Source organism: Ascidia mentula, chromosome 8, assembly GCF_947561715.1.
Source record: "Ascidia mentula chromosome 8, kaAscMent1.1, whole genome shotgun sequence".
In the NCBI taxonomy this organism is placed as follows: domain Eukaryota; kingdom Metazoa; phylum Chordata; class Ascidiacea; order Phlebobranchia; family Ascidiidae; genus Ascidia; species Ascidia mentula.
In genome coordinates, this window is record NC_138573.1 from 7,883,362 (window position 1) to 7,909,053 (window position 25,692).

The 25,692-nt window shown below is 45.8% G+C and overlaps 2 protein-coding genes across 3 annotated transcripts; both read right to left on the reverse strand.

Moving 5' to 3' along the window:
- Positions 1 to 9: 9 nt before the first annotated feature.
- On the reverse strand, positions 10 to 23,571 carry LOC145912358 (uncharacterized). Of its 2 annotated transcripts, XM_082999807.1 has the most exons (15): positions 23,444 to 23,571; positions 22,935 to 23,079; positions 21,469 to 21,688; positions 12,329 to 12,493; positions 11,250 to 11,385; positions 11,053 to 11,166; positions 3,775 to 3,876; positions 3,593 to 3,692; positions 2,914 to 3,032; positions 2,634 to 2,702; positions 2,313 to 2,367; positions 1,575 to 1,630; positions 809 to 920; positions 491 to 592; positions 10 to 433 (listed from the first exon to the last, which is right to left on the reverse strand). In XM_082999807.1, exons 1-15 carry the CDS (start codon positions 23,554 to 23,556, stop codon positions 149 to 151), a joined length of 1,893 nt encoding a protein of 630 aa, XP_082855933.1. In that variant the 5' UTR covers positions 23,557 to 23,571; the 3' UTR covers positions 10 to 148. The 2 variants fall into 2 exon arrangements, with proteins under 2 accessions (XP_082855933.1, XP_082855932.1); XM_082999806.1 differs by lacking the exons at positions 10 to 433; positions 491 to 592; positions 809 to 920; ... (8 more) ...; positions 22,935 to 23,079; positions 23,444 to 23,571 and adding exons at positions 6,163 to 8,921; positions 9,154 to 9,531; positions 9,690 to 10,819 and having other exon boundaries at positions 11,250 to 11,276.
- Positions 23,572 to 23,639: 68 nt separating this feature from the next.
- On the reverse strand, positions 23,640 to 25,681 carry LOC145912360 (uncharacterized). Its single transcript, XM_082999809.1, has 4 exons — positions 25,526 to 25,681; positions 25,397 to 25,459; positions 25,061 to 25,165; positions 23,640 to 24,288 (listed from the first exon to the last, which is right to left on the reverse strand). Exons 1-4 carry the CDS (start codon positions 25,643 to 25,645, stop codon positions 24,232 to 24,234), a joined length of 345 nt encoding a protein of 114 aa, XP_082855935.1. The 5' UTR covers positions 25,646 to 25,681; the 3' UTR covers positions 23,640 to 24,231.
- Positions 25,682 to 25,692: the final 11 nt, after the last annotated feature.

The following is a 25,692-nucleotide window of genomic DNA, read 5'->3' on the forward strand; positions in this document are numbered from 1 at the left end:
TTGTATGTTACATGTTTGAATTTGTGTCTGTGGAACAAAATAAACGAATGAATGAAAACCAGCCGCAGCTCGGCCAAGTAGTTTCAACAAAAATGCGTATACGAACAAATTCCAGAACAAACGTAGGCATTTATTTTGCCATTTCCAGTTACTTATCAAGGTCATCGTACAAAGAGCGCATCTTCTTCGCTGCTTTGATGGGCAGCATTCCCTTGTGGGTGAGGTTAAAATCGCCCAACATAACGTAGTTGCGGTGAATTGTTTCCTTCTCTGGCGAAGAACCCTGGTCCTTCAGGCTCCAAGCTCCGTAGTATGTACCAGTGTGGCGAACCACTTCAACGTGTGTTGGCGTCACCTCAACCACCTTCGCCACTATGGGGCGCTCATGGTGCGTGTCCGATGGCTTGAGTGCAACGAAGCTTCCAGCCTCCAACTTAAGGAAAGGCATTATGAGAAATACACAGTTTTCTTTGTGCGTTACGTTGTCCACCTTAAAGTTTGATTCCTTATCGGTGTTTGGCTTTTGATGCGATTCGCCCGAGCCTGTCGCGTTTTTGTCTGTCTTCTGTCGACGCTTTGATAACTTTGGAGTCTGTTAATACGAAACAAGCAAACCCATATGACGCAGCATAAACTTTGTGTGATACAAAATGATGCAACAAGTTGAAACACAACAGATATAAAGTAAAAACAACACGCAATTATCCTAACAAGATAGTTCTTGCCATTGCAACTTGAAAGAATTTAAATGACAAATTTTTTTAACATGCAGTAGAATAATTTGATCACCGCGCGTTAAAATACGAACCTTGAGATTTTTCGCTGGTTTTCTCGCTTCTTTGCGTCTCATTTTCGGCGAGGAGATCTCTAGCGCCACCGCGCTGTCATCTGTCTGCGATTTTCTGGCATGTATTACGTTTCTGGAAATAAGGCGACAATAGGAACTGACGCATAACTACGCAGAACACGCGACAAGTTTCAGGAGGGGAATACATGGCACCATCTTCGGCGTCGAAATGGTTGAAGTTGGTTAGGTTCCTGGTAAAACAACGGCGATGCCTCGTTCGAGGGCCCCCGTCCGGCCGTCACCAACATTCGCGCAATACACGGGCGTTGCATGGCAATTAGTCGGTTATATGAGCTTCTTCCGCCAAAATAACTGCATGAAGGGGCGATGTGCTGCTGAGAGGGAAGTTCCAGAACAAAACGAGACGGGCCGCGACAGTGGAAACCCCGACAAATGAGACAAAAGTTTATTGCATCGCATAAAACTTCCCGCGTGTTTATATGGTTAAATACAAATTATCATTAAATGCATGTGAGTGTGTACACATAAATAGAAATGCACATAGTATGGGTAACCATACAGCATGTTGTTGCTAAGGTTTAACACTATATTATTTCGTACATGTATAAATTTCGTACAAAATCTATTCGAATATACCTCAAGTCAACAAGATTCATAGGGGAAAATGGGCATACTCTCCTACATGGCATGTTTAAGCATGAACTAAGTTGCTTTGTTTTGAATAAAACTTCAAATGAGAAGGTGAAATAGAAAAAAAGGAGCATACTCTTTAACTGGACGTTTCTTCTTTCTTTTTCTGGATACTTCGCCACCGCCGTCCACCTACAAATCGCCGATGTTAGAAGTCACCACGCAAAAACAAACATGTACCTCCTCCCACGCAAATGCCACGAGTTCTAAACGACCAACTTCAACGGCCAAAACAAACGATAGTTCATTGGAAATGTCCTTTAACATTTCTTTCATTTCCCGCGTGCGATTGACATCCGGGTACATTGCAAAATGCACAATTTCTAATAGAGTCAGCTATGGGGCATCCTAAATTACGTAACATTGTCAGCGAGTTTATTAGGGCACTTGTGCCGGAAGTTCCGATCATTTAGCTGTGCCGGGCGGCCAATGGTCGACGCTAAAAGGGCGCCGCACCCCAATAGTTGAAATGGTTTAATTGCTCAGGGGCTTATTTGTATGAGTGAACCAATTACCCCGATGCAGTTAAAAAGTGGGGGAACATATGTGGTGTCGTAATCACCTGTATAACATATATATGGCATAATATGTAGTGCGGCTTTTATTGCTTTGTCGCCAATTAACTGCGCTTTGCAGAAGAATTATGATACATCCCTATAAACGCCTGAAAACCTCATGATCCCTATAAACGTTTAATAGAATTTGTCAAAGACGATTAATCAAAGCGCCATTCCATTTTACGGACATGTCAGTACGCAAATGAGCCCCTGTTATGCATACAATACGCAAGAATAGGAAAGTGAATTTGCTTCACCGTTGTGAGGTCGGGAATGTCTGTTGCGGGCATGTCGACGTCTCCGATCCCGACACTATGATAAATGCAAATGGAAGTTAACTCCAAGTGGCAACCTGCACCAATCACGGGTAAATTATATCAAGCCAAACGTCAAAATTGGACTTTCTTTCAATTAACAAAATTATTCGATAAAATTTTAAAACAACAAACAACATGACGACGATGCCGCGATGGAAATTCTATATGGTAAATTTGTTGGTAACTGAGAAGCCAATTCTAAATGGTTCCAGTAAGTCCATTAGTCATGTAAGTACGATACTGGGCAACCGTCCAACTTACCTCGCCTCTAGCTTGTCATTTTGCGAAGACAATTTTCTGCGTATTCTCGTCATCGACGCTCGGCTTGACCTCGCATTAAAATAGCGCAAATTACTGCGGGCTCGTGGTAATGATAAACAATGGATGAAAAACAGAACGAATGGAAAACTATATTTACGAATCACAAAATCAATGAGTTTTAAACACCACCGATGATTCACTGCCTGGCGAAATCTTCCAAGCAGAAAATCGTTACCAAAAAAACCCTGTGAAAATAACATATAAGAATCCTTTTTAGTACCTAACTTTTGAAGTTAAATCATGTGTGACGTCATAGTCGTCGTCGCTGTCCCCGCTGAAACCTTCCTCGTCGCTACTCAAAGTTTCAGCGATGTTTTTGGATAACTTTCGCTGGGCTTGCTGCAAAACACAGGCCCGGTATTTGTTGCAAGACAAATGGCCTTAAAGTGACCACATTCCACAGTAAAACTACACTGAAATCAAAGCGATAATTGTGGAGCTTTAAGTGGACCAGAATACTTTCTGCGAATTCCTCCCGGCAATTGACGGAATGACCACGGAATATAAAATTATGTAACGAAACAACATTGCAGCTCCCAGTAGGATTGACTGCAAGACAATCGATCCTTCACGCGTCGTATTAAGCTTTTGAAGGTTGATGGAGTCATAGTTGTGTTAATGTCTCGGTACATAAAAAACTATTTGGTGTGTTCGTAAATTAAAAACACCTTGTCACGTAAACTATTTTTAAATGGGATTTTTTAAGGGCCTTATAGCGAAGCAAACAAGATCTCAACAATTAATTTTTATTAAATTTTGGTCAAATTTTGTGTAGGGGATTAATACTATTCATTGGGTCGTTTTTTGCAGACGGAACGCTCCTAAATGCCGATGTTGCACGAAACTTTAAAGCACGCCTCATGCAAAATGCAACGGGAGTGAGCGATTTGTTTTTTCACCTTCTTGGAGCTGCGGCTCGGCTGTTTGTGTTTCTTGGGCGTGATCGCCTGTACGTCCAACTCCACAACGGAATCCTCACTATCAGAAGACTGGACATCTCTAAACGGAAAATAACGTGCGTTAAGCACATGCTCAAAATACGAAGACAATTGGGAGAAAATGTAACTGTGACGGTGCGAACCTCCGATTTGCGCCCGGTCTTCGTGTCGCCTTTGCCCGCTTGCGAGCCTGCGATGACGTAGGGGAAAAATCCTGTGACGCGGGCGGGCTGGTGTTGATGTACCTGCGACAGAAAATGAAGCGAGATTGAACATTCAGGGGTCACCGACTATTTTCGGTAACGACGGCAGATGTGACGACATGAGCTGTCAGTCTACGTGAATTTCGATCAAAACAAAAATGACCACCTACTTTTACGAGGTCATCCATGTTGATTTTCGGTTGTGTTTTGAGTTCGCAAAAATACGTCCGTGTTGAGAACATTTACAAAGCGGACGTTTTTTCCGCTGCGGGCTGAATTTAAATATAACCTTTGCCTACAATTATGGGCGGCTTAAAGTGCTGTATTTAAATACATGTTCTTGGAAGTATTTTGGGTTAAGGATTTAACAACACAAACTTAAGTAACATATCAGTTTCGTAACTCCAAAGTCACAATAAAATAAAAATGAATTTGAGACCAAAGTCACCAATCAACAACACAAAACACCAATATTTGTATTTTGGGAAATTTTTCTCCATTGTTAACACTTGAAAGTTCTGGTCCCAATTATTTTTTTTCGGAAGACTTCGTCCAATACAGATTTCGCAAATTTTCATGACTAGAAGGAAAAAACACGAATTCCATTACAAAATCGGAAATCGGGCGAGACTTGGCGGCGCGCCAACTATTGTGTTGTCATCCAGTTCAACCCGTTGACAGTTTTTAGCCCTGGGGCGTACGGACGTTCGGCCAGTTTATTCGCGCTGTACAGAAAACCGAGGCGCGAACTTCTAAATCTGCATTAGAACAGCGACTCTGCGCGCGCGCCCAAGTTCACGTTCTAAATCGGCGGCGGGAGGAGATAATTGACAGAGAAAAGCGGGTATTTTTCGCAGTTACCATCCGGACAATATACACAACAAGGTGACTCGCGGCTTTAGGCCGAAACATCAGCCTGCGTGTAAACCGAAACGCCATGCGCCGCCGGCGGGCGAAGCGAAGTCCAGTCGTCGCATCTGCGCTTAGACGGAGCGAGATGTATCCCGCCCGCTGGAAGTGAATTATATTCAACGGAAGCCGTCTCAATAACACGAGCGGAGACACGCCGTTAAATGTGCTGGTTTTATGGTTCAAGTTGAAACGGGGGCGTCTATAGGAGTCACGTGCGGTCACGCAGGGTCGACAACTCGCAGAACTTTCAGGTGCTCGCCGACGCGCGCAATTTACGATTCCCACGGAGGTAAACGCGACATCAAAGAGCTGAGGGCCATATGTAATTTATTCGGGTTAATAACGGCCGGGCGTCGCGCTCGTTTCGTAGGCGGTTCGTGTTGTCCAGCCGGCATGGCGTAATAACCACTTGTGGAAGCGTTGTGACCGCGCATACAGGATTCAACAATGTTTTCTGGCAGGTCGAGGATATCAACTGCTTCTTGGCTTTTTACTGTAAGGACGTATTGGTTACAGAAAATTCTTTTTGCACAACAACCCAACGGTTACGAACAAAAAGTAGTTGCATGTCGGTCAATCACCTTAAAATGAGTTTGAAAAAGAGAATTCAGGGTATGTAACACAAATATTGCGGCAGAATCACGGAAAATAAAGCAACGGCATCATGCTTACATCTGGCGCTGTCTAATTGCGGGCAGTTATTGGGTATAAGATTTTTATGTGGCCTTTGCGAGGCTTCAAAAGTTTTTTTTTTAACTTTTCGAACGAACACGCGAACAATACGGGGGACGCGGGTGCCAAAACATTTACTGCGAAACATGTGGGCTTTGGGGTTTTGCGCAATGCAATTCGTAAACAACAGCTGTGACACATCGCATACCGTTAGCAAACAAAACTGGCAAGAACAATTGCGGATTTCGCAGCTATTTGGTGACTCTTGCCTTCTTGCTAATTTGTGGTCGGTATATACTATTGCGCAAAACACGACAGCAACAACAATAGGGCGCTCGGTTTCAACTATTATTCGTTTGTTGGTTTTTGTTTTTGCAGCCGGAAAACGCGCGACAGACTGTTTGGATGAATCTGTTTGGCGACTTGCCATTTTACGTTCGATTTTCAAAGCCTGAGCAAACTGGTAGATGTTTTTGATGCATGCCGACTATGTGACGCATATTTTTTGCGGCTTTTCATGTGGTTTATACAACTTTTTTTATAATTTTTCTGCTGCTTTGTCGGCCGAATTATTTTTTGCGGTGTGTAGTTCATTAATGTACATTCACCGTTTTACACAATTCAGCAAATTTATCTGTAAATTTCACCTTGTTCGACCCCCAAACTATTATTGTGTACATACACTTTTCCCTAACTGTATGAACAAAAAAACAAACAAACTGCTGTTGAAACACTCAGGACTGATGGGTTATTGAAAAGTGTATTATCTCAAAAACAAACGAATTCCCGATTGTCGTCTTTTCGCGCGAATCAAAAGCAACATTTCGCCACAAAATGAAAAGGTAAACCAAAATCAAGCGACAAAAGCAACGGAATCATATTCTCTTCCCTGCGTGCGCTTATACATGTACAACGCAAAGCCGCACTCGTGAGGTATCAAAGTTAACGAAATATGGAGCGAAACACGAGGTAAATGGTCAGAAGCGACAAGGGCGGGCAAGCTGGAGTGTATGAAATCAAGCTTTGAAAACAATATCGTCTGGATAATCGCTTTTGTACTTAAATAGGAGCTACTCTGGTAGTTTGAGGGAAACGGTAGACTTTAAGCTAGCTTGGTCGCGGAGATTGCAATCGGTGTGTAATAGCATTTGTTGGCAAATAGGAGTATTTTCGCATTTCTTTGACCAGTTATAGTGACTGTACACGTAAAAAAACACGGCGCAAATATTCAAAGAAAAAAATCACGAAACAACGAGTGGGCCTTGAGGTATCAGTTCGCTACATGAACATTTACATTCGAGATGAAACGCTTCGGCGTTCTCGGCGCTTCGCATTTGCAACGATTCGAAACGGAAACGTGGGAGGGAGTGGAGGGTGTTACTATTGACACAAGCGGTGGAGATTTCGCTGAGGTAAAGGTGGCCTACTGAAGATAGCTGATGGACAAAATGAATGACTCGAGTTTGAAGAGGTATGAACAAGCGGGTTTTAGCGTAAAAGCGATGCGATTTCCCTGAATGCAAGCGCGCTTTTTGATAAGGACAGTCGCGAAACGAGCGACGTAACTACTGATTATAACTGGGAGGATACGAGTTGTGTTAAGGTTGGTTAGTAACACACACCACACACAAGGTTTCTCCATTTTCGTGACGTAATGCGTGTATAAATAACAAAGCTATGTACATGAAACAAGGTGTGACGCATTGAACTTGCATTACAAACGTGACCAAGTGAGGGAAATCATTAGGTTCGGCGCGGGCAACTGATAATAACCATAAAATGGTAACTGGCGACGCTGAAACTGTTGCTTTTACAAATGTGGGATGATTGTCACTTCAACAAGCAAGCGAGCTATGCAATAATCTCGGTTAATGCAAAGAAGCGCTTATTAGGGCGTATACGAAACTTACATATGTACAACGTTTGGAAAGATGTGGCGCGTTTGCTGTGCGCGATAGCGACGTGTGTATATTGTGGCGAAATAACAATAATAATAACAATAACAGGAAACCCACATAGCGGTTTCGGCGGTGCAATAGTTAGTTCGGTAGGAGGTTGCTCGGTTGTTAGTCCAGTCTTTCTGCGGCAAGCTTGCAACAATTACGAAATCCCTGAAAGCGAGACACGGAAGGTCCCTGAGACAGCGCGTTGCGATCTCGCTCGCAGCGTTCCTCGTGCATAGATCAAAAATCTTCGATCGCGTACAAAGGGGCAGTTGTGCTAAAACTTGTCTCGGAGTGATCCACTCACATGGTTTTGCCAGTTTCCATCGGCCTGGCGCCGAACAAGGGAAAATGTGGAGCGGCGTAGCCTCTCGGCGACACGATGAGTTCATCAGAGTCGTGATCCCGCGGTGATGACGCCATGGTCTCCGCAGATACGTCGGAAGACTGAGAGCGTACGGGTGAGGCTTGACCCAGCACTACTGCCCCTGAGCTCATATCTCCAGGTTCACTTGAACAGAACGACCGGGTGGGCGACCGAGGTGACAGGGAACCGACAATGCCGCTATCCACAGTGCTCGTGGCGTGTGGACTCGCTGAAAACTCGGCCTTGACGCTCGAATCGTTAGAGGAATAGCGACGCATCGGCTGCACTCCCTTCCTGCGGTTGCGTTTGGCGTTGTTTTGGTTCCAGTTTCCAACCTCGCCAAGTTGTTCGTCGGCGCCTGACGACTCCATTTTGTTGTCGATTGGGTCAGCAGCTGGCGAGGCGGACGTTTGGGCCAACACCGGGCTGATATCTGCCAGTTTGGGTGTGTGGTTGCTCTGTGGAAATGCAGAGGTCTCTGATTGCTGGTTCTTGGCATAGTAATTTTGTAGCAGTGGCAAGCATCCGATGTTTGGCATTTGCCCACTCAGGGCCTTCGAAATGATATCTTGCGGAGCGCGCATCTGGGAGGTGCTTATCGCACCATTGCCGGAGCTCGGCCTTTGCATCATCTGGAGAGCCATCTTTTGCGACTCCATGTTGTTGAAGTAATGTTGGAATGACGCAGGGGACGTGGTAGAGGGAGTAACTTGTGTAGGCAAGGACGACGCCGCGGCCGCTGAAGCCTTGTTTGCCGCAGCGCTGGTGCGTTTAGATGCTTTGCTTGACCAGCGACCGCTACTGTTATGGTGTTGATGCTGTCGCAACATGTCTTCCTCAAGAAAGTCGTCTTGATTAAACATATCTTCCAGCGAATAGACTCTGGAGTTCACGGGCACAACGTTGCTAGTTTCGTCATCGTTCTTCTCTTCAAGCAACAGCGCCTCCATGATGGCTGCGGGATCGTCAATCAATTCCACACCGTTGAACAGATAGTGCGGTATGCCGACCTTAAGGTTGCCAGTGACCAAGTCAAAAACCTCAGTTAGATCTTTGCGATAGCGGAAGCCGGAGTCCTGGGCGTAGCGGGAAACGAGCGTGTTCTGGCGCAGCAGGAGCTCGTGCGGTATCGCCGTCACATTCACTGTCCAGTAATTACCCTTCGCCGTGGGCCTGTACGGATTCTTCAGCACCTGCAAAACGGCCAGTTGCGCCACATTAATTATTGACACCATGAAAATACAAGAGGCGGGGTGTCGGTCGGGCGAAAATTGTTGTTTGACCCCGGGTTAAGCGACCAGTCAATTATACATTGCCCATACGCTACACAAAACTATACGCTTTGTAGTTTTAAGATGTTTAAACAATGAAGCGGGAATTGAAAATGAGGAAAGAGTTTCGCGATAAGATCGCCCGGACACGTACCTTGACGAAGCACTCGTTCTGCGACAAATTGTGGCGCACAGAGTCGCGCCAACCCTGATAAGATCCGTTGAAGAAGGGAAACATCTCCGATATACGCTTTAATATTTGCGACAAACGCAGCTTCTTCTCCGGCGACGAAAGGATGGACAGCGTGATAAGCGACACGTAAGAATAGGGCGGCTTGGCATAGCGCTTGTAACGTTTACCGCTGGCCCTGTTTGACGCTGTGCCGTTTTGGGTTGCATTGGTTGGGCGGCTCTGCTGTCCGTTATGGGTGAGTGAATGTGGTGTTTGGGCTCCGGTACCAAGATAGACGTCCTTCCTGGTCGGGGCATTCATGCGGTGGAATTGCATTTGAGCAGCGGCGTGATATTCCTCCTGATAAATAAAACAGTGATTTTAGCTTTAGTTGGTACAAACACCTTTGCATTAGTATGCGACATAAACCAAAAAATGCAACTACTAGGTTTGCGTGCATTTTCAACAAAAAATATCCACCAAATTACGGTTACATCATAATGCAAACCTAATCTTACCGTTCGGGGCTTCTTTGCGGCGGGTTGCTGCGTGACAGCGGGCTGTTGACACTGTTGAGCGGCTTGGATCCATTTCTGCAGGTATTCCTGTCCGATTCCGGCCGCATTTGGGTACTGTGGAGGCTGTGGTTGTACTGTTTGGGCAAAAGGAAGCGGAACACTTCGCTGCAAGTAGGGACCCAGCGCTAGAAGCTGTTGCGCGTTAAGGGCCGACAACGCCGGGTTGGCCACCAACGCTTGTGAATAGACAGGCATTGCAACGCTCATAGGGGGTAACATGCCGTTGCTGCTGCTCTGGAGTAAATGAGGTTCGCTCTGTTTTCTCTGAGGTGTACTTTGGAGTATTGGTTTATCCGGAAGTATTGTGGTACGGTCATCAGAGTGTTGCCTCTTGGTTGAGGTGCTGAGGTCAAGAGGCTGGCTTGTATCGGACTTGGGTTGTACGTCTTGATCAAACGGCGGGATCGCCGGAAAGAGTGAGGCAGTTTGTGCGGAAACAGGGAAGTCATGGGCTGTGGCTTTTGAAAGATCAAGCGGTGTGGTTGAGGTAGCGGATTGCACAGTAGTGGTTGTGACTGCAGAAGGTGACACGTTGAGCCCGGGTGTTAACAGAGGTGGTGGAGCCAGGCTGGTGGAAAGTAACGGAGGAGGTGGAAGAAGATTTCCAAGTTCCTCCAATCCAAAAGATGGTGGCGATCTTCCGGAAAATGCCGGGTAAGTGGCGTTTGTCGTCTTGGCCATTGCCACAAGACTGGCTAATGGCATGGGAGTGTTATTGGAGAGCGATGTAGTATTTTCGCCCATTAGACGTTGCATAAGGTTCCTTGCTTCGGTGAGAGGGTCAGCTTGCTGGTACACAGGCGACATGCGTTTCAACTCGCGGTCAGACTGTGCCTTCTCCTTCTGGCATTGAAGCACTTGTGACCAGTAGAGCTCCAACCGCTGCCGCAAGACAGCGGCATTTACCAATGCATCTGTGGTTCCCGGTCCGTTTTCGGTTTCGCCAGTGGCTTGTTTATACGCCAAAGCCGATTGCAGAGGATTGAATGGAAGAGAACCGTCGCTGAGCTTCATCGCGGGCCAAGGGTTCGCGGCTAGCGGCAGCGCATCGTCACCACATGACGTCATCGCTGCAGAGGGCGCATGCGAGAGCAAAATGGCGTTTTAGTTTTTCAACGCTTACGTAAGATGAACGATATTTAACAGACCCTACAGTGGTACGCGAATCGATTTTTTGCGTGACGCTTTTTCCGCGTTGTGTAAGCGGCGCCATTTTGGGTTTTCGCCAGCTGCGTTGTTTACGCAACGCAAAATCGCCCAAAAACAAACGTTAATGAGATAAAAATATTTATAAATACAATACCTCAGAGCGCTGGAATCTGTATTGGCGCGCGCTGACGAGGCCCGTTCCTTAATCTCCCGTATGCGGCTAGCCCGTTCTCTTGCAGAATCGTCCGATGAAGCGGAACGCGGCGTTCTGGTGAAAATGCCCAGTTTACACATGGGTGCCACCCAACCAACCCAATCCCCAAAGGATAACCGAAGAAATTGGGGACTTACTGTTTCTTGTTGGTCTTTCCACGGATGGGCGAAGTGACGACAGTCAGCTTTTCCTGGCCTATGCGAACTATCGTCTCCACCACGTCGTTGTGTATGAGGTCGAGCGAGTTGCTCGGGGTGTTCGCTTCACCGCCGCCTTGAAAGCCAATAAACGGTATTAGGCGTTGGAAAAATAAGGTGGGTTACGGGTGACGGACTACGCGGAGAATTTGGTAATGGTATACAATACGAAAAAGAGGAAAATTACCATACAAGTTTTGTGATGTTTCGCTTTAAACCACAAAGGCAGGGAACCCATCCGAGCGAAGCAACCCAGTTCGAAATGTTAATTACATGTGTTGCATTAAAATGCATGCGCATCTACTTGGCAATAATTTAAAGAGTTCGCTTATAAAGCAGCACATGCAACATTGGACAAGACGCAATTGATGCTGGTGGCCGCGGTAAATCTCCACTTGAGAAATGATTAGACGATGCCATTCGACGCAGGTTTAATAGGCGCCACGCAAACAGTAAGCTCATAGAAGGGTCAAGATCATCACGCCGATCGCAACGGTAATTTATCGCTCGCCTTCTAACCGCTCCAGGCAGCGGGCTTCTATCGGCTTGGGTGCGCTCGGTGCGGTCGCCAATACGCGTAAACAAGCTATCTAACTTGATCCCTGAGCGCACCACGCCTGGAGAAGAGAAAGGTGAGCGTTCTCAACGTGGGCGCGGACAGCCATGCAGAACCTTTCGAGCGCATCCCCGTAAGAATACTTTGACCCAGTTTAGGTGAAACGAGCCCGAAAACCGCTCGATTTGCCTACGTGCGCACTTAACCTCGGAGATGTGTTTTCGACCAAGGACCAAATTCTTTCCAATTGCAAAAACAACCTGTTGACGACGTAGTTTCGGAGGTATTTTAATTGGGGGTAAGTACACGCATGTGATTATACGCGACGTTTGTCACGAGCTCTTTCAGGCAAAACCGCGCACTCGTTTGTTGTTAATTACGAATGCTGAGTAGTAGAAAAATGTTACACCAGCACTTAATTAGAAACACTTGACCATGCAATACATAAAACACACAGTCTCACGTTGATGGTTGAGCTCGCACTTGAGCTGATGATATTTGTCGTGAACTGCGGACAATTGACCAAGGCTCTCTTCGTCCAACAGCGCTGTCAGTGCGCTGGGTTCGTTTTGCCAATTGTAGTCTACAGCACTGCTATCATCATCGTCGTCGCAGTTATATAAATGTTCTGTGGACGTAAAAGACAAAGTGATAGCCAGCGAGGCGAATTTTTTGAACAGAATCGGAGTTCGCACTCCTAGAACAATAACCAGAAATCGCACTGGAATCGCTGTAAAACAACACTACTGGCTAGAGGTGGTATGCGGACATGCGGTCAAGTTCCTAAGCACAAGACGAAATACAATCTCGTCGTTACACTTGACCGAAACGGTAAAACTCCCTTTATTCCAACTCCCGGGCATGTCCTAAAACCCGACTTGTTTACCAACTTCTGTGGTAACACTATCACTTGGAGATACACCTTTCCACTATATTTTCAATTCCCCTGAACAGAAATTCACCACCTCGACTCGAACCGGAGTGAGTCAAGTCCACTGCCAAGATCATATTAATGATTTCGCAATGCTGACTCATGAATTTCGGCGTCGTGGGCGTCTACAAAATGAAACAACCGCCCTTTTTTGCGGGTTTGCCAGGACGCGCGATTCATCGACGACCGTTTTGCTTTCGCGGTGACGCAAATTCACACAATATCCAAAGTTGTCTTCTGACAATACCCGACTCTCGCTCTTAGGATGAGTCGACTCGATCGACCGTCGAGAGATACTGGGTCAGGCGCGATTAGTCAAACGGTGAGCCGCGCTCAATTTTGGCCGTAAAAGGTACATTTTTGTGCGGGCTTTGCTCCGTCATGCGTGGCCAACTGGACAAAGGAAACCGACGAAGCAGCGAACCTCGCTTATTCGAGCGGCAAAGCAAAGTCATCTAATAGCAGCCGCACAATAATAATTTTGCGATCCCATGTCTTTTCTGCTTACAAAAATACACGCACTTCCAAGTATTTATAGCGTTTGGAAGTTGTATTTTTACTTGCGACCTGACCGTAATACAGATAACAACCGTCCTAAACTAAAATACGCACACTCTCATGGGAGTTCTCCAACGTGTTCATACGCTACGCGATAAACATTAACGCGTTGTAATAATCAACGCGGCCCGTGACACTGTTTCTGACAGGCGCAAAACGGATGCAAGGCTCAAACGCTACACTGTTTTCCCGCGTATTCAAAATGACAAACTGCCATTGTGGCCGATCCTTGAAAAGCAAGCAAGCGCCTAATAAACAAATCCTTGCCGTGCCTATGCTTTCGGCTCTACCAGCGCGGTTGGGCCCACGGCCTCTTCTGGCAAACCGCAGAGCACGTTCTGGTCACTGCATACCTGGCCCGCACTATACATAAGGTTTTCTGCCATCGCTCGCGCCCACGCTCAATAGAAGAAAAAGGCAGGCTTCGTTTCTCGGTGATAAACCCCGGGTCTCCCTTTTCTCTCTTATAGCATATCTCTCTCTCTCTCAACGCTCGAAGGCGAAATCGCTGAAACGGCGAGAGGGAAGAGACGGAGAGAAAAGAAAAACAGGAATGAAATAAACAAGGCACCGCGCGCTGTCCTGTCGCAGGTAGCGATTAAGTTTCGAGTGAAGACAATTAACGCCCGATTCCCAACCCACAAGTACAACTTCAACCGCGATAAAGCGCACAATAGCCAAGTGCGCGTATACCCGATACCCATTCGCGCCCCGCGCAGTGTTTTAGAATCTCTGGCATTCCACTATCAACTTGCTTACGGGCCAAACGATAAGGAGAAGGCCGGAGAGGACCGAGCGCACTGACGGTCACTTGTTTATGCTTTGCCAAACGGCAAGTACGCCTCCGGGCGGCCAGCGCCCGAGTCACGCGAGCGTTTTGCCACACAATACACGCGCTTTGATAGCTGACTGACCGACAGGAGGAATGCCTTACGTTGAGCCCCGCGGGCTCCTCAACTACAACTCGCCGTGGCATTTCATAGCACGGGGTGCGGAACCACTCCGCGGCCAGTCGGCCCTTGATGATTGAGCGCCCGGGCCACAGCAACGGTCACTAGCAATACTCGGGCGGAAACCGCTGCACTAAACAACTGCCTTACGCTGATGCTAAGGTTACGCTTGGTGTGGCTCGCGTAAAGTAGAGAGAGAGAAGCAGAGCGGGCGCTGCACGGCCAGCTTGCATTCCAGTCACGAGAGCTTCGCGGTTACGAAATTAGAGCTTGACCAAGACCAGTAACAACGGGCGCTTGTGTAACACCGCAATATGCCACTTGCAACATCGCAGACCATCCCGTTTCATTTTTAGTTTTAGTCGGCCCGATGCACACGTCGAAACAGGCTACATATCGCCACATGACAACATATTGAAGCGCTGTCAATCAGGATCTCACCAAATCTGCCATTTGAAGCAAAACCCTTTGTTTCGATGAGTGACAATAGTGCATGGCGGAATGCACAATTTGCGCGTTCGGGTGAAAAGCGAAGGAAGTCGGGATGCAAACAGAGAACTTAAAAAACCGAGCAGATATCGTTCGAAGAAAATCAAGACCTCACACATCGTAAAGTTACACGCGCGCCACGTCCCGGGGCAGATCGGGGTGGGATATATTATCCACTACGTAGAAAGATGTTGTCAATTGGGGTCCGCAAAGCCAAACGTGTGCAACCAACAATCGCCAGGCAAAAAACTCCGCGGTTCAGCCGCGGAAAACGAAACAATAGTTGCACATCCTGGAACTGCGGCGACTGACGCGTCGGCTCGCCTTGAAAACCTGTCACCGGGTGCAAGACAAGGTGGCCCGAAACAAACAAGGAAGGTTCTAGACATTCAGGTGGTGACGCCGAGACCCGGTCAATTGGCGAACAAGTGTGAAAAATCAAATGCAGCCGCACGCGATTGGCGCGAGACGTTCTCCGCAAAAAAGATCCGGCCCAGTGTATTGTTCACACCCGCACCTGCTCCTTCCGTTTCGTAAAGCTTTCTTGATGCAAATTTGTAGTCGATTAAATAGAAGGTAAACAGTATGAAAGAACATTATTTTTGTGAAAGAAAGACTTTGTTTGTTAAATCGATTATTTTAGTTCATGCACTAGCACGTTTGAGAGGGATTCTCCTGAGACGAAAAGTACACATTGACCTTCAAATAGGAGATCCATTAAAACCCCACTATCTTGCTTCATCCGATGCCAATACGCAAGAACCGACGTAAGTTGAAAGGCGGCGGGGTCATGCTGTTAATCTAACGGTGGCCAAATGCGCAGCGTGGAGATGCACACGTGACCGTCCGACGTTGGTGGACCCCAGTGGCGATACATTAAATTGCCATCATATCATAGCACACACAAGTATTATGTATGTACATTGTCCCTCTCCCCTGTGACCAGAGAAATGCGAAGCAATGACGACGTGAATTGTTCGGGCTGCAGTTGCTGATATTTACTGCCAGAATCTCGTCGGCAAATCAAACAAGCGCTTTGAATGTGCGGAAAGGCACTTGGGTATTGCTCTGCATGCCAGCAATGGCCTACTCGAAAGACCAGCCGCGCCCCAAACGCGCGTCCGAATAAGCACTGGGCGCCAGGAGTGGACCGCGAAGGACCCTCTTAAGCGCGTACCGGGGCTTGTGTAAAGGCTTGGGCACCGAACAGAAAGCGGGAGTGGAGAGTGAAGTATTTCCTTTGGGCCAGGACAGTGTTGATTCGCCGTTGACCGGCCACTGGTCAGCTCGTGAGGCACGGAAAGAGAGAGAGAAGAAAACACACGGCTCTGTAATAACACAACGATCGGGCGTGGGCAATGCGGGCCAAACGATGGGCGCATGTTTATTGTGGTAGGACAATCGAGTTACTACAGCGCAATCCGATTTTATGGCGGTTAGCCAAGCGACCGCCTCGATCTCCAGGATGCAACGCGCAGTCTAGTTCGATTGTTTAAACATACCCCACTCGCCCTATTCACAATCGCGCCATGTACATCTAGCTTGTTTTTATGACACGATGCACTCTGGTCTAGAAATCGTCCGTTGCGTGACAAGGTGACAACGAGAATACCTATCTGCATCACAATTTGCATTCCCGAAAAGGCAGTAAAAATATTTTGATCTGTCCTCGATTTTGCATCTACGCGTTTGAAGTGTGGAATTAGCAATCAAAATGTTCAGAAAAAAGGTGTTCCAACGAAATAGTGGAAAAAACATGTCCCTGGTGCTGCATGTAGCCCATATATTTCCACTGCAAACTTGCAATAGGTGCTGAAACCCTTTCGACCTGGCGTAATTTGTGCGCCAAATATCACTGCGGTGAATCAGAGGATAAATAGCAATTTCGCAGAAAAAGAAGTTGCGAAATAGCGAAAAAATACATACCACACACGTAAGCGAACGTCAATCGAAGCAGAGGTGAAGACAGCGCGTTATGGCACCAATTCACATCCGCATGATCCACGCCTTCCCAACCTGGCACACATTCGCGCCAAGCATCGCCGCTATATTTTACAAGTGACCGAGGTCGCGTGACAGACCGAGCAAAGGAAAGAGCCAAACCGTTTGCTTACGGCAATACACAGTCAAACGAAGCCAAGCGTAACATTCTGACGCGCATTTCCTCAGCTTCGGACCCGAGGTGGACATTTGGGCGCACGCGGGAGCAGGCCAAGAGAAGAGACGAGGCGCCGGACGGTATTTAATAGCCGCCTTCATGCCCAAATGCAAAGCTCCGTTGGGCGATGCGCTTTTAAACGTTGAATGGAGCGTGCCAGCACCTCGCTGTGTTGAAGGCACCACTGCGGACCACAGTTACAAGTATATATTTTTAAGCCCGCAGTAAATGAAGAGGAACACCATATTGCGTCACAGCACCACAGTAGCATAACGACCAGCTGCTTGCGAGCGGTTAAGCGCAGAAATGCGGTTTGTTTGTCAAGGAGATTTTGTCGACAAATTCCGACGAGTGACCGGCACTTTACGCTACTTGCCGGAATGTCGTAAAGGCGGTTATTACGCGAAATCAAAGGTAGGGCGCGCTCAGCTTTTCATCTTACTACTCAGAATGACCGCGCAAGCCTACAGCGAATTCACAACCTCAAGAACGGCAACGCATACCCGCTAATCAGTATAAGCTCACCGCACTGACGCCACATGTAGGCAGGTGTCCATTCACCTCCATACCGCACATTGAAAGTCAACGGTTGGTGTCGACCGTGCAGGTGCGGTTTTCTCTCTTTACCAAGCAGCGCTATTTCTATTGTGTGGTCCATATTTAACAATAACACGCGGCCGAACTATTTAGGCGCGCGTCCGTTTCAGGTAGGGCGCTTGGGGCTGAGGGAGTGGCATGTGCTGATAGGTTAACCACGCACACCACAGCCTTTGGCTCCCGGGACCGCAATACATAAAGAACGCCCCGAGCTCGCCATCGAGAGAGAGAAGGCGAATCGCAAGGCAGTAATTGGAGGTCCCAGCGCAACTCGCAAACAAACCAAGCGACCGCGCACAGGTATGCGGTACTGGGCGAAATTACGGGCTTGGCCACTGACAGATACACTTGACCTGGATCGGGTCAGCTTTGCCTTACACAAAACCGTTTCGCGTCATCCCGTAATTTGCGCGGCGGCCGAGCATGTGAACAAAACGCTTCGCATGAATTTAGAAGACATTTTCTAAAGTGGAGACATTGTCGCGGGAACTTGGACTCGGACGTAAATAAACTGTATGTTGTGGTGTTTGCCCGTTGAAAAACAACTACAGTTCCTTAACAACTCTTCTCGGAAGAGAAAGGTTAGGCGGGGGTGACGTCACCTCGCGATGACGCACGCGATAGCTCGGGCGGTTGTGCGAAAAAAAGGTGAAAGTTTGTATTTTGCGGGCTGCCTCCGGGGCGGATTACAAATAGCAAACAAGTGCACCAAGCGATCACGCAAGCAGTATCTAATTTGCCGGCGCAGCGAACGAGCATTGCACGTTAAATGTGGTTACACCACAAACAAACAAGGAACCTTGTGAGCAAGACCTCTAAAGTATATGAGCCCAGCACGACTCTATCGACAGCACCATGGAAAAGTGTTTTTTAGATATGATTGTTATTGACACGGGGATATCGGCTACCGGTGACTGTTGAAGCATGTTAAAGACCCCCGTTTTTGCAGTGGGGATAAAGGGACCGATGTCGGCGGATCAGTCCACAGCGCACTGTGGGTTTAATAATAACAATTTGCAAGTTTCGGAACCGGGGCAGACCAAAAGCTAATAGATCGGCCCTCGGCGGCAATTGCGCTCCGCGAGTCTGGGGTATATGACGCGCGAACTGAGAGTTAGTCACGGGCTGGGTTTCCGAATTCCACCCGTGTTTATTGCTCGCGCATTCCACAAAGTTTGTTTCCGCATATGGTTCGCGGTTTTCTGAAAAAACAACCGTGTCTTGAATCGCTGGAATTTAGGAAATTTAGTCGCTTGACGTCACCCATAAATAACGTAGATTTAAAGGGCCTCAATAAATAGAAAACCAGGGAGTTACGTCATTAGTATCTTCGGCATATAACACCGCCGATGTGTTCCACGATTCGTACATTAATTGTCGCTCTTTTTCCATACAAACTAAGCTGCGAGAAAACGACATAAGATTTTTAGCTTCGGGCGGACGAGGCAAGTCCATCGGGTTACGGAAGGCGGCGTTGACCAAATAAACGGACAGCGCATTAGATGGATGCGCGGTGGACGGCGACGCGCGGGCTGTTGGGTTGGCAATTTCAGAGTTCATTATCAGATCTTCGGCGGTCGTGTTATAGCGATACGGGGCATTTGATGCGGTTGCTAACGACCACGCTTTTGCGAATTTGCGCGTGCCGAAGTGGACATTGGTGTTTGGTGCCAACCTGATTTGGGCTGTGAGGGGTTGTGATGCAGCCCGCATCCGAGAAAGAATTGCGATCGATCGATATGAACGTAACACGACACAAAGTCGCCATTTGTTGCCAAGCCGAAATTCCACAATTGTATGACGTACTTGGAATATTAACAACCGACAAAAGTCGTCATTACAAAATCAAAGGCACCACATTCGTGCAACATAAATAAATGTAGAAATTTTTACAATATATGGGGAAATTGGACGGTTACATGTAAGGTTGGTTTGGCTAGCATGTGCTGTTATCGTAAATTACAAAATTATTTACCACGCATGGATGCGTAATTAATTTTCACGTCAAAATCGGCCATTTTTCAATATTTTTTAACTTATTTCACCTGGAAAATCATAATCACTGTCCAAATAGAATCAAATTCAAAGGTGGATCAACAAGAATTTACTAAATTACTTCAAAATTTTGTCTGTCCAACAATTTGAATTTTTTTTTAGGCCCTCGAAAACTAGGTATACGCACATATTCATCATTTTTAACAATTTCAACATCAGTTCTCATCATAACAAAGCACGCAACGACTTTTCTCCGTTCAATACAAAACACAGATACGTGATAACGACCGAGAAGAGCAAGATAAAAGGTACCATTAAAGTGACCCAAACCCCAAAGATTTTTGTCAATACGCAGTGACGTTGACAATTTATGGTCCGACCTATCATATTTCCATCGACCCCGGGCCCTTCTCAACAACAAGGCACTGACCAAATCACAAACAAACCCAACCTAACGCGCTGACGCACCGGCAGCAATTTCTGCGTCGTTTCTACGGGTAATTGTGGCCTTAAGGCGGCTAAGAAAACAACCGCAACGCTGAAAGACACGTCCACACTGCAGGTCAGTCAAGTACATGTTCACAGACTCGGAACCCTGTCAGCAAATTGATACCGGCTGTTCCTAGGTAACCGACATAACGCCAGTGATGTTTTACGCACAGGAGATGAGGGAATGAAGACAGAGTTGGTAAACACACTCGTTTAAAATCGGTTTATTTGCGCGTTACCGAACCCTGGCGAACCGGTCCTCAATATACACCGACCCCGCTTTTTATGGAGTCTCCTAAAATATATGTGTGCAGACCGATAAGTGGCATCCGGAACTCGCACACCTGCGTTCCACTATGAAAACGTGCCCGAAACCAATTTTACTCCTGGAAAACTAATACAGTATTTAAAGTAAAGTATTTGTGTTTCAATCTCTTGAAAAACTTGGTCATCGAAAAATTTCGATACAAGAGGCCAAAAAAAGTCGAAAAAAAATGGTGGTGCAGGTTCGCCACTTTCTGCACGTTTCCCTTCATGGTGTAACGAATATTCTCGGACAAAACATGTCATCTGTGAGTTTGTGACAAATCTTAGGCCTTGTACCCTCCACTTACCGGCTTTTGTAGTGGTTTGGCTCCCAGGAGTGATGGACACATGCGAAAAGAACAAAAAAACACGTTTTCGTCTCAATTTTCTCAGACAAGTCGTCACGTGAAGCAAAATGCCAGCGTGTGCTTTCACGCGTGACGGGGAGAGGCGATTTTCCGTTGGTAATTGAAGGTGGACGAAGTACTGGTCAGCGACTTACCTTTGGGCATCACGATTTCAAAGCGTTCCTCGCCGTTAACGATGCATTCGCCCGAGTCGGAGACTGGATTTCAGCTAAGTAACATTGAGAAGTGGAACAATGGCCCTTGTGTGCGTTAACTTCATGCCTATGTAACGCATTCTTGCGCCGTCAGGATATTTTATATTTCTTCTTGCCAATGTCAATTTCTGACGCGAAATGCGCATGCACGATACTGCTTCCCAGTGGTAAACAGCGTGGTTTTGGCAGTGACCAAATTTTCAATTTCAAAGTCAGTTCCTCGAACCTACCGTGTTGTGTAACTCAAATTCACAGTCTTCGACTTTGGTTTCAGATAACAAACAACTTGGTCCTTGCTGTAAGCCCTAACCTACGGTATTATATCACCGCAAACGGGTCCGCAAAAGCGTAAATATGTTTCACATTGAGTAAATAGACAGGTACGAAAATAAAAATATATAGCACAAGTTAAAATAGGAAACAACAGCCAACAGGTGCACTCGGCTCCACACAGGAAACGCTATCTTCCATCCTTTGTGCATTTGCGGTCAGCCATACACACAGGACGACCAAGCAGGATTATAACCAGTGGACCGCGGCAGGTAATATCAAGCCAACACACACTCACCCAGGGTGAGACTGGAAGGGTAGGCGACGAACTCGAAAACGCTGTCGTGTTTCATCTTGCGTAGAATGTAGTCCACGTCCAGGTGCTTGTGGGCTATTACCTCTTCGTGCATCTCGGAAACTTCCTGCCAACATGATAGAGGAACCCGTACGCGGACCTTGGGATTGGTGCGTTGGGTGTGGTATATGCCGAACAGCGTGTAAAGAGCCCCGACTCGCACCTGTTGCAAAAATAGAAATACGTTTCGGGTGACGAAGTGAAAAGAAAATACATTTCTCGCGTGGATTGTAATTTGAAAAGCCAGAGGCCGGAAGTGCTTTTTCATAACACAGTTATATTTTATGGTATCAAAATTCAACAGGTTTATGTTACGCAAAGCCTATACTTATATATCGCCACTTATGTTAAAAGTTGCGAGAAAATCTTGGAAAATTTAAGGACCCATCTCCATCAAACAGGGCCAATTGTCCAAACCGAAAGCGATTTAAAATCAATTGTTTGGTGTTTGTAAACAAAATTTAAAATAAAACTAGCCATAAAATAAAATTCAATCAAATATCATAAAATGCGTTGTTCGTAAGGGAGTAAAAGTGACAAGCACCGCTTATTCCCATTTGGAGAAAACACTCGACATGCGATTCAAGTTAAAACGGAAGTCAAAGGTCATTGCCGCGAAAGCAAATCGCCCCTTCAACCTTATCGTTTGATGCACGGGAGCTTTTTGGAAGAAATGCCACTCGTGTGCGGTCCTAAATCCTATTCCGATGCGAGGTTTTTGCGTCGAAAGCAATCAGGCCCACGCGTGGCGCAATTTACAAGGCAAAACAGACGTGAAGTGGGCAGTCGAGTGGACTCAGCGGCCAAACTCAATTTGCGGCGGGCTCTTGAGCGCGCGTCCACAAGTCAAACAGGAGTGTATAATCCAGCTTTCCACCCGTTCCAACAGCACGCGACATGATGCAGATTCTGCGCTTTTCGGCAAATACCATGTTCAGCAATAACGATAACGACAAGGATTTGAGGATTACGAGGATAAACGGTAATCCTGCATTCTGAGACGTTCGCATATCGATACATTAATGGTGATGTGCTCTTGCGCGAATAATTACTCAGGACACGTATCTTGATTAGCGAGAAATGTATCGATGTAACACTTCAATGCCAACCCTCCATTAAACAAGAGTTCCTAAAGAGACTGAGAAGAGGTGTAGAGCCCATAAACCCGCATATTAATCACATAAAAAGCTCGTATTTAGAATGTAATTGGCATATTGCACGATTGCGTGTAGTGTCCTTAGAAAATCGATTGCAATATTGAAACATAAATCTAAGTTTAGAAAATTTGCAGCACTGTTAAAAGCAATAACCACAGCTATAGGAGGACTCGGCTATCCGCATAGGATTTGCGGAGGGTGGTAAATTGTTGCAAACTTTGTAAACTCATCTCTTACGTTTAAAGGACCTACCTGCAGGCTGAAGGGCGATTGAATAAACTTGATGATTGTTTTGAACGCTTCTTCCACAAAATATCGCTTCTCACGCAAACCAATCCGACCGGCGTGGATGAGGGAGAAGTTGCTTTCACGCCAAAGACGAGCGAACTCTTCGTACCTTTAAAATAACACCATATGAAATAAAAGGCAAAAAGGTTTTTCTGTTATAATTTGTGCCTATGCAATCACCCTCACCCCTTTATTATAACATATTTTAGTGCAGTGGTGACAGCGCATTTGTGTGATACGCGAATGCAGTATTACCAAACCTTTAGCCGTTTAATACACCAGAGAGCAGAACAGGGGACGTGTTCAGGTTGTTTCGGTGTTACGTAACACGAGGCTATAACACCCTATAGACAGGAAATCTTATTAGCCGCCCGAACAGCCATCCAACATTCCCGGAGTAAGCAAGCCGTGGCAGGTTACCAAAAATGATCCGCTCGTGGCGGTTTGACAACATAGGAAGCTCTGTAACAAACCTGATGCTGTTTGTGTCCACAAACTTCTGCAAAAGTGCCTCGACGTCTGATTGCAGGCCCGCGGCGGGGTAAAGGATCTTCTTGGTACCCAGTAAGACTGATTTCCGCTTCATTGTTACGACAGGGAGCTATTGTGGTGAGGAGAGAGAGCAGCAGTTTTTACCTTATTAGGAACATATACACGACTACGGCAGTCCTGTTAAAAAAAAGGAATTTGGTTGTGTTAAACGAGCGGATTTGCGAGTAGAGCAAGTGGGGAAACATCATTCGTCATATGTCACAGGACCAATCTGGCAGAAAGACACATATGGCGACAGCGTGTCGTTTTAGGAGGTGAATAGTTATCACTAAGTTTATGCACTGAATACAAACACTGCTCTTCGACACATGAATAGAAATGGTGTAATTATAACCTTCACAATACGTACGTTCAAATAGGCTTCCGTCAACAACTTAGGGTCATACTAAAATATTGCATTAGCAGAAATGTCAAAAACGTCAAGCAAAAATTCTATTGCGGCTATGACAGACCCAAGCAAATGAATTGATCACAAGCAACACAGGAATGTTTTAGATAGTGCAAGTGTGCAAGTCATACATATTTTATGTGCACCAAAACGATGACTTGCTCTTTAGCACCACCTTTCGGTTAAACGTCAATCCTACGATGGCAATGTTCGAAATGTTAAGCACGTAACTCAAGCGCGCCACCAAGAGGGTAAAACTCGCTTCATCTACACCCGCTTGGGTTCGTAATTCGGTATGCCTCTCACAGACATCAGTGACAGTCAAATCATCCACGAATTATCAGTGTCCTCCTCAGCTGCATCCATTTCCATTTCAACCTATATAAAAATTGTAGCTGTCTGTACAAATATTTAATTTTTTAGCATGTCTTTAAAGCAAGTCACCAAAATAGACGCTGCAATTTATGGGTTATGATTTACTAGTTAAGGCAAAATGGATAACCCAGTGGTTTCTGAACAGTGGTACGCAGAAGGGCTTTAGTTCAGGTAGTATATATATACATGAGAAAATTCATTGACAATTTTGGGTGCAAACAAATTAACCCATGAATTACAAAGATAAAATAAATCGAAATTATACACTTATATATGGCCCGGTTCAAATGCGACCAAAATAAAGTTTTGAGGAGGAATTCCTGTAACTTATTCCTGCTATAATTTTCGCTTAAATGTCGATGGTTCGCATTAACCATGCAGGAGGGGTAATCCCTGTTGGGAACTACTGCTACAACAGAAACTTGTACCACAGAAAAGAAAAAACATTAAAGGGAAAATGGAGTGTAATTCAGTTTTGATTATTGTAAAAAACACCAGACATTTTTTAACCTGATTGAAAATGTTACAGTTCTGACTAGAGAAACAACATTTAAAATTTAACATAATGGTTCTAGGATTTCTAGTGCAGTTCTTGGGTAAAAATATATATACCAACAAATGCTGTAGTAACAAACGAACTAAGGTTACAAATCATTCCTTAGAAAATTACAACATAACATCAGGACACTGATCTTAGAAAGCATGCACAAATCATGGAAATAGCAAGCAATTAGTAACACTGTCAATAACAAAAGCATTTTCAAGGTTATGTTACCTGCATGCCTGGATTCTGATCCTCAGGAGAATCTTGAAATCCATTTAAATCCTCTTCATCTTCACTCTCTTCCGACTCACCTTCCGGCTCTGGTTCATTTGGAGCCTGAAAAGTAGAAACACAATTTAAAAATATATGAATTTTGATTGCAACTTTTGGGCCTGTTTGTTTTTATTTGGATGTATTGCATATGTAGAATCTAGGAGGTGAAAAGAAAAATTTATAAGAACATGTTGATATCTACTATTTTTTCTATTGTTGGTAAGGTGTACTTTGACAAAAAATATTTTTGTAACATATACCTTTATACAACATCAACCAATAACAGTCACATACCACTGCATCAGGCTTTTTTCCAATATATGGTGCATCCTTGTCTTTATTAACAGTCGATGAAATCTTTAAAACATTAAAAATATTACCATACAGTAAGAAGCAAGTGAACAATTCCCTGATGCTGCTCACCCATTTTTTGTATTTCGATTCCAACAAACGTAACTCCTCTTCATCATCACCAGGTTCACCCATACTGAACCACAGTGGATCAGTAGTTTTGGGGGCAAAGGATGGGAACTGTGTGGACATTTTAATGTGGTTACACCTAACTGTTTCCCTATATCCTGTACTGAAAT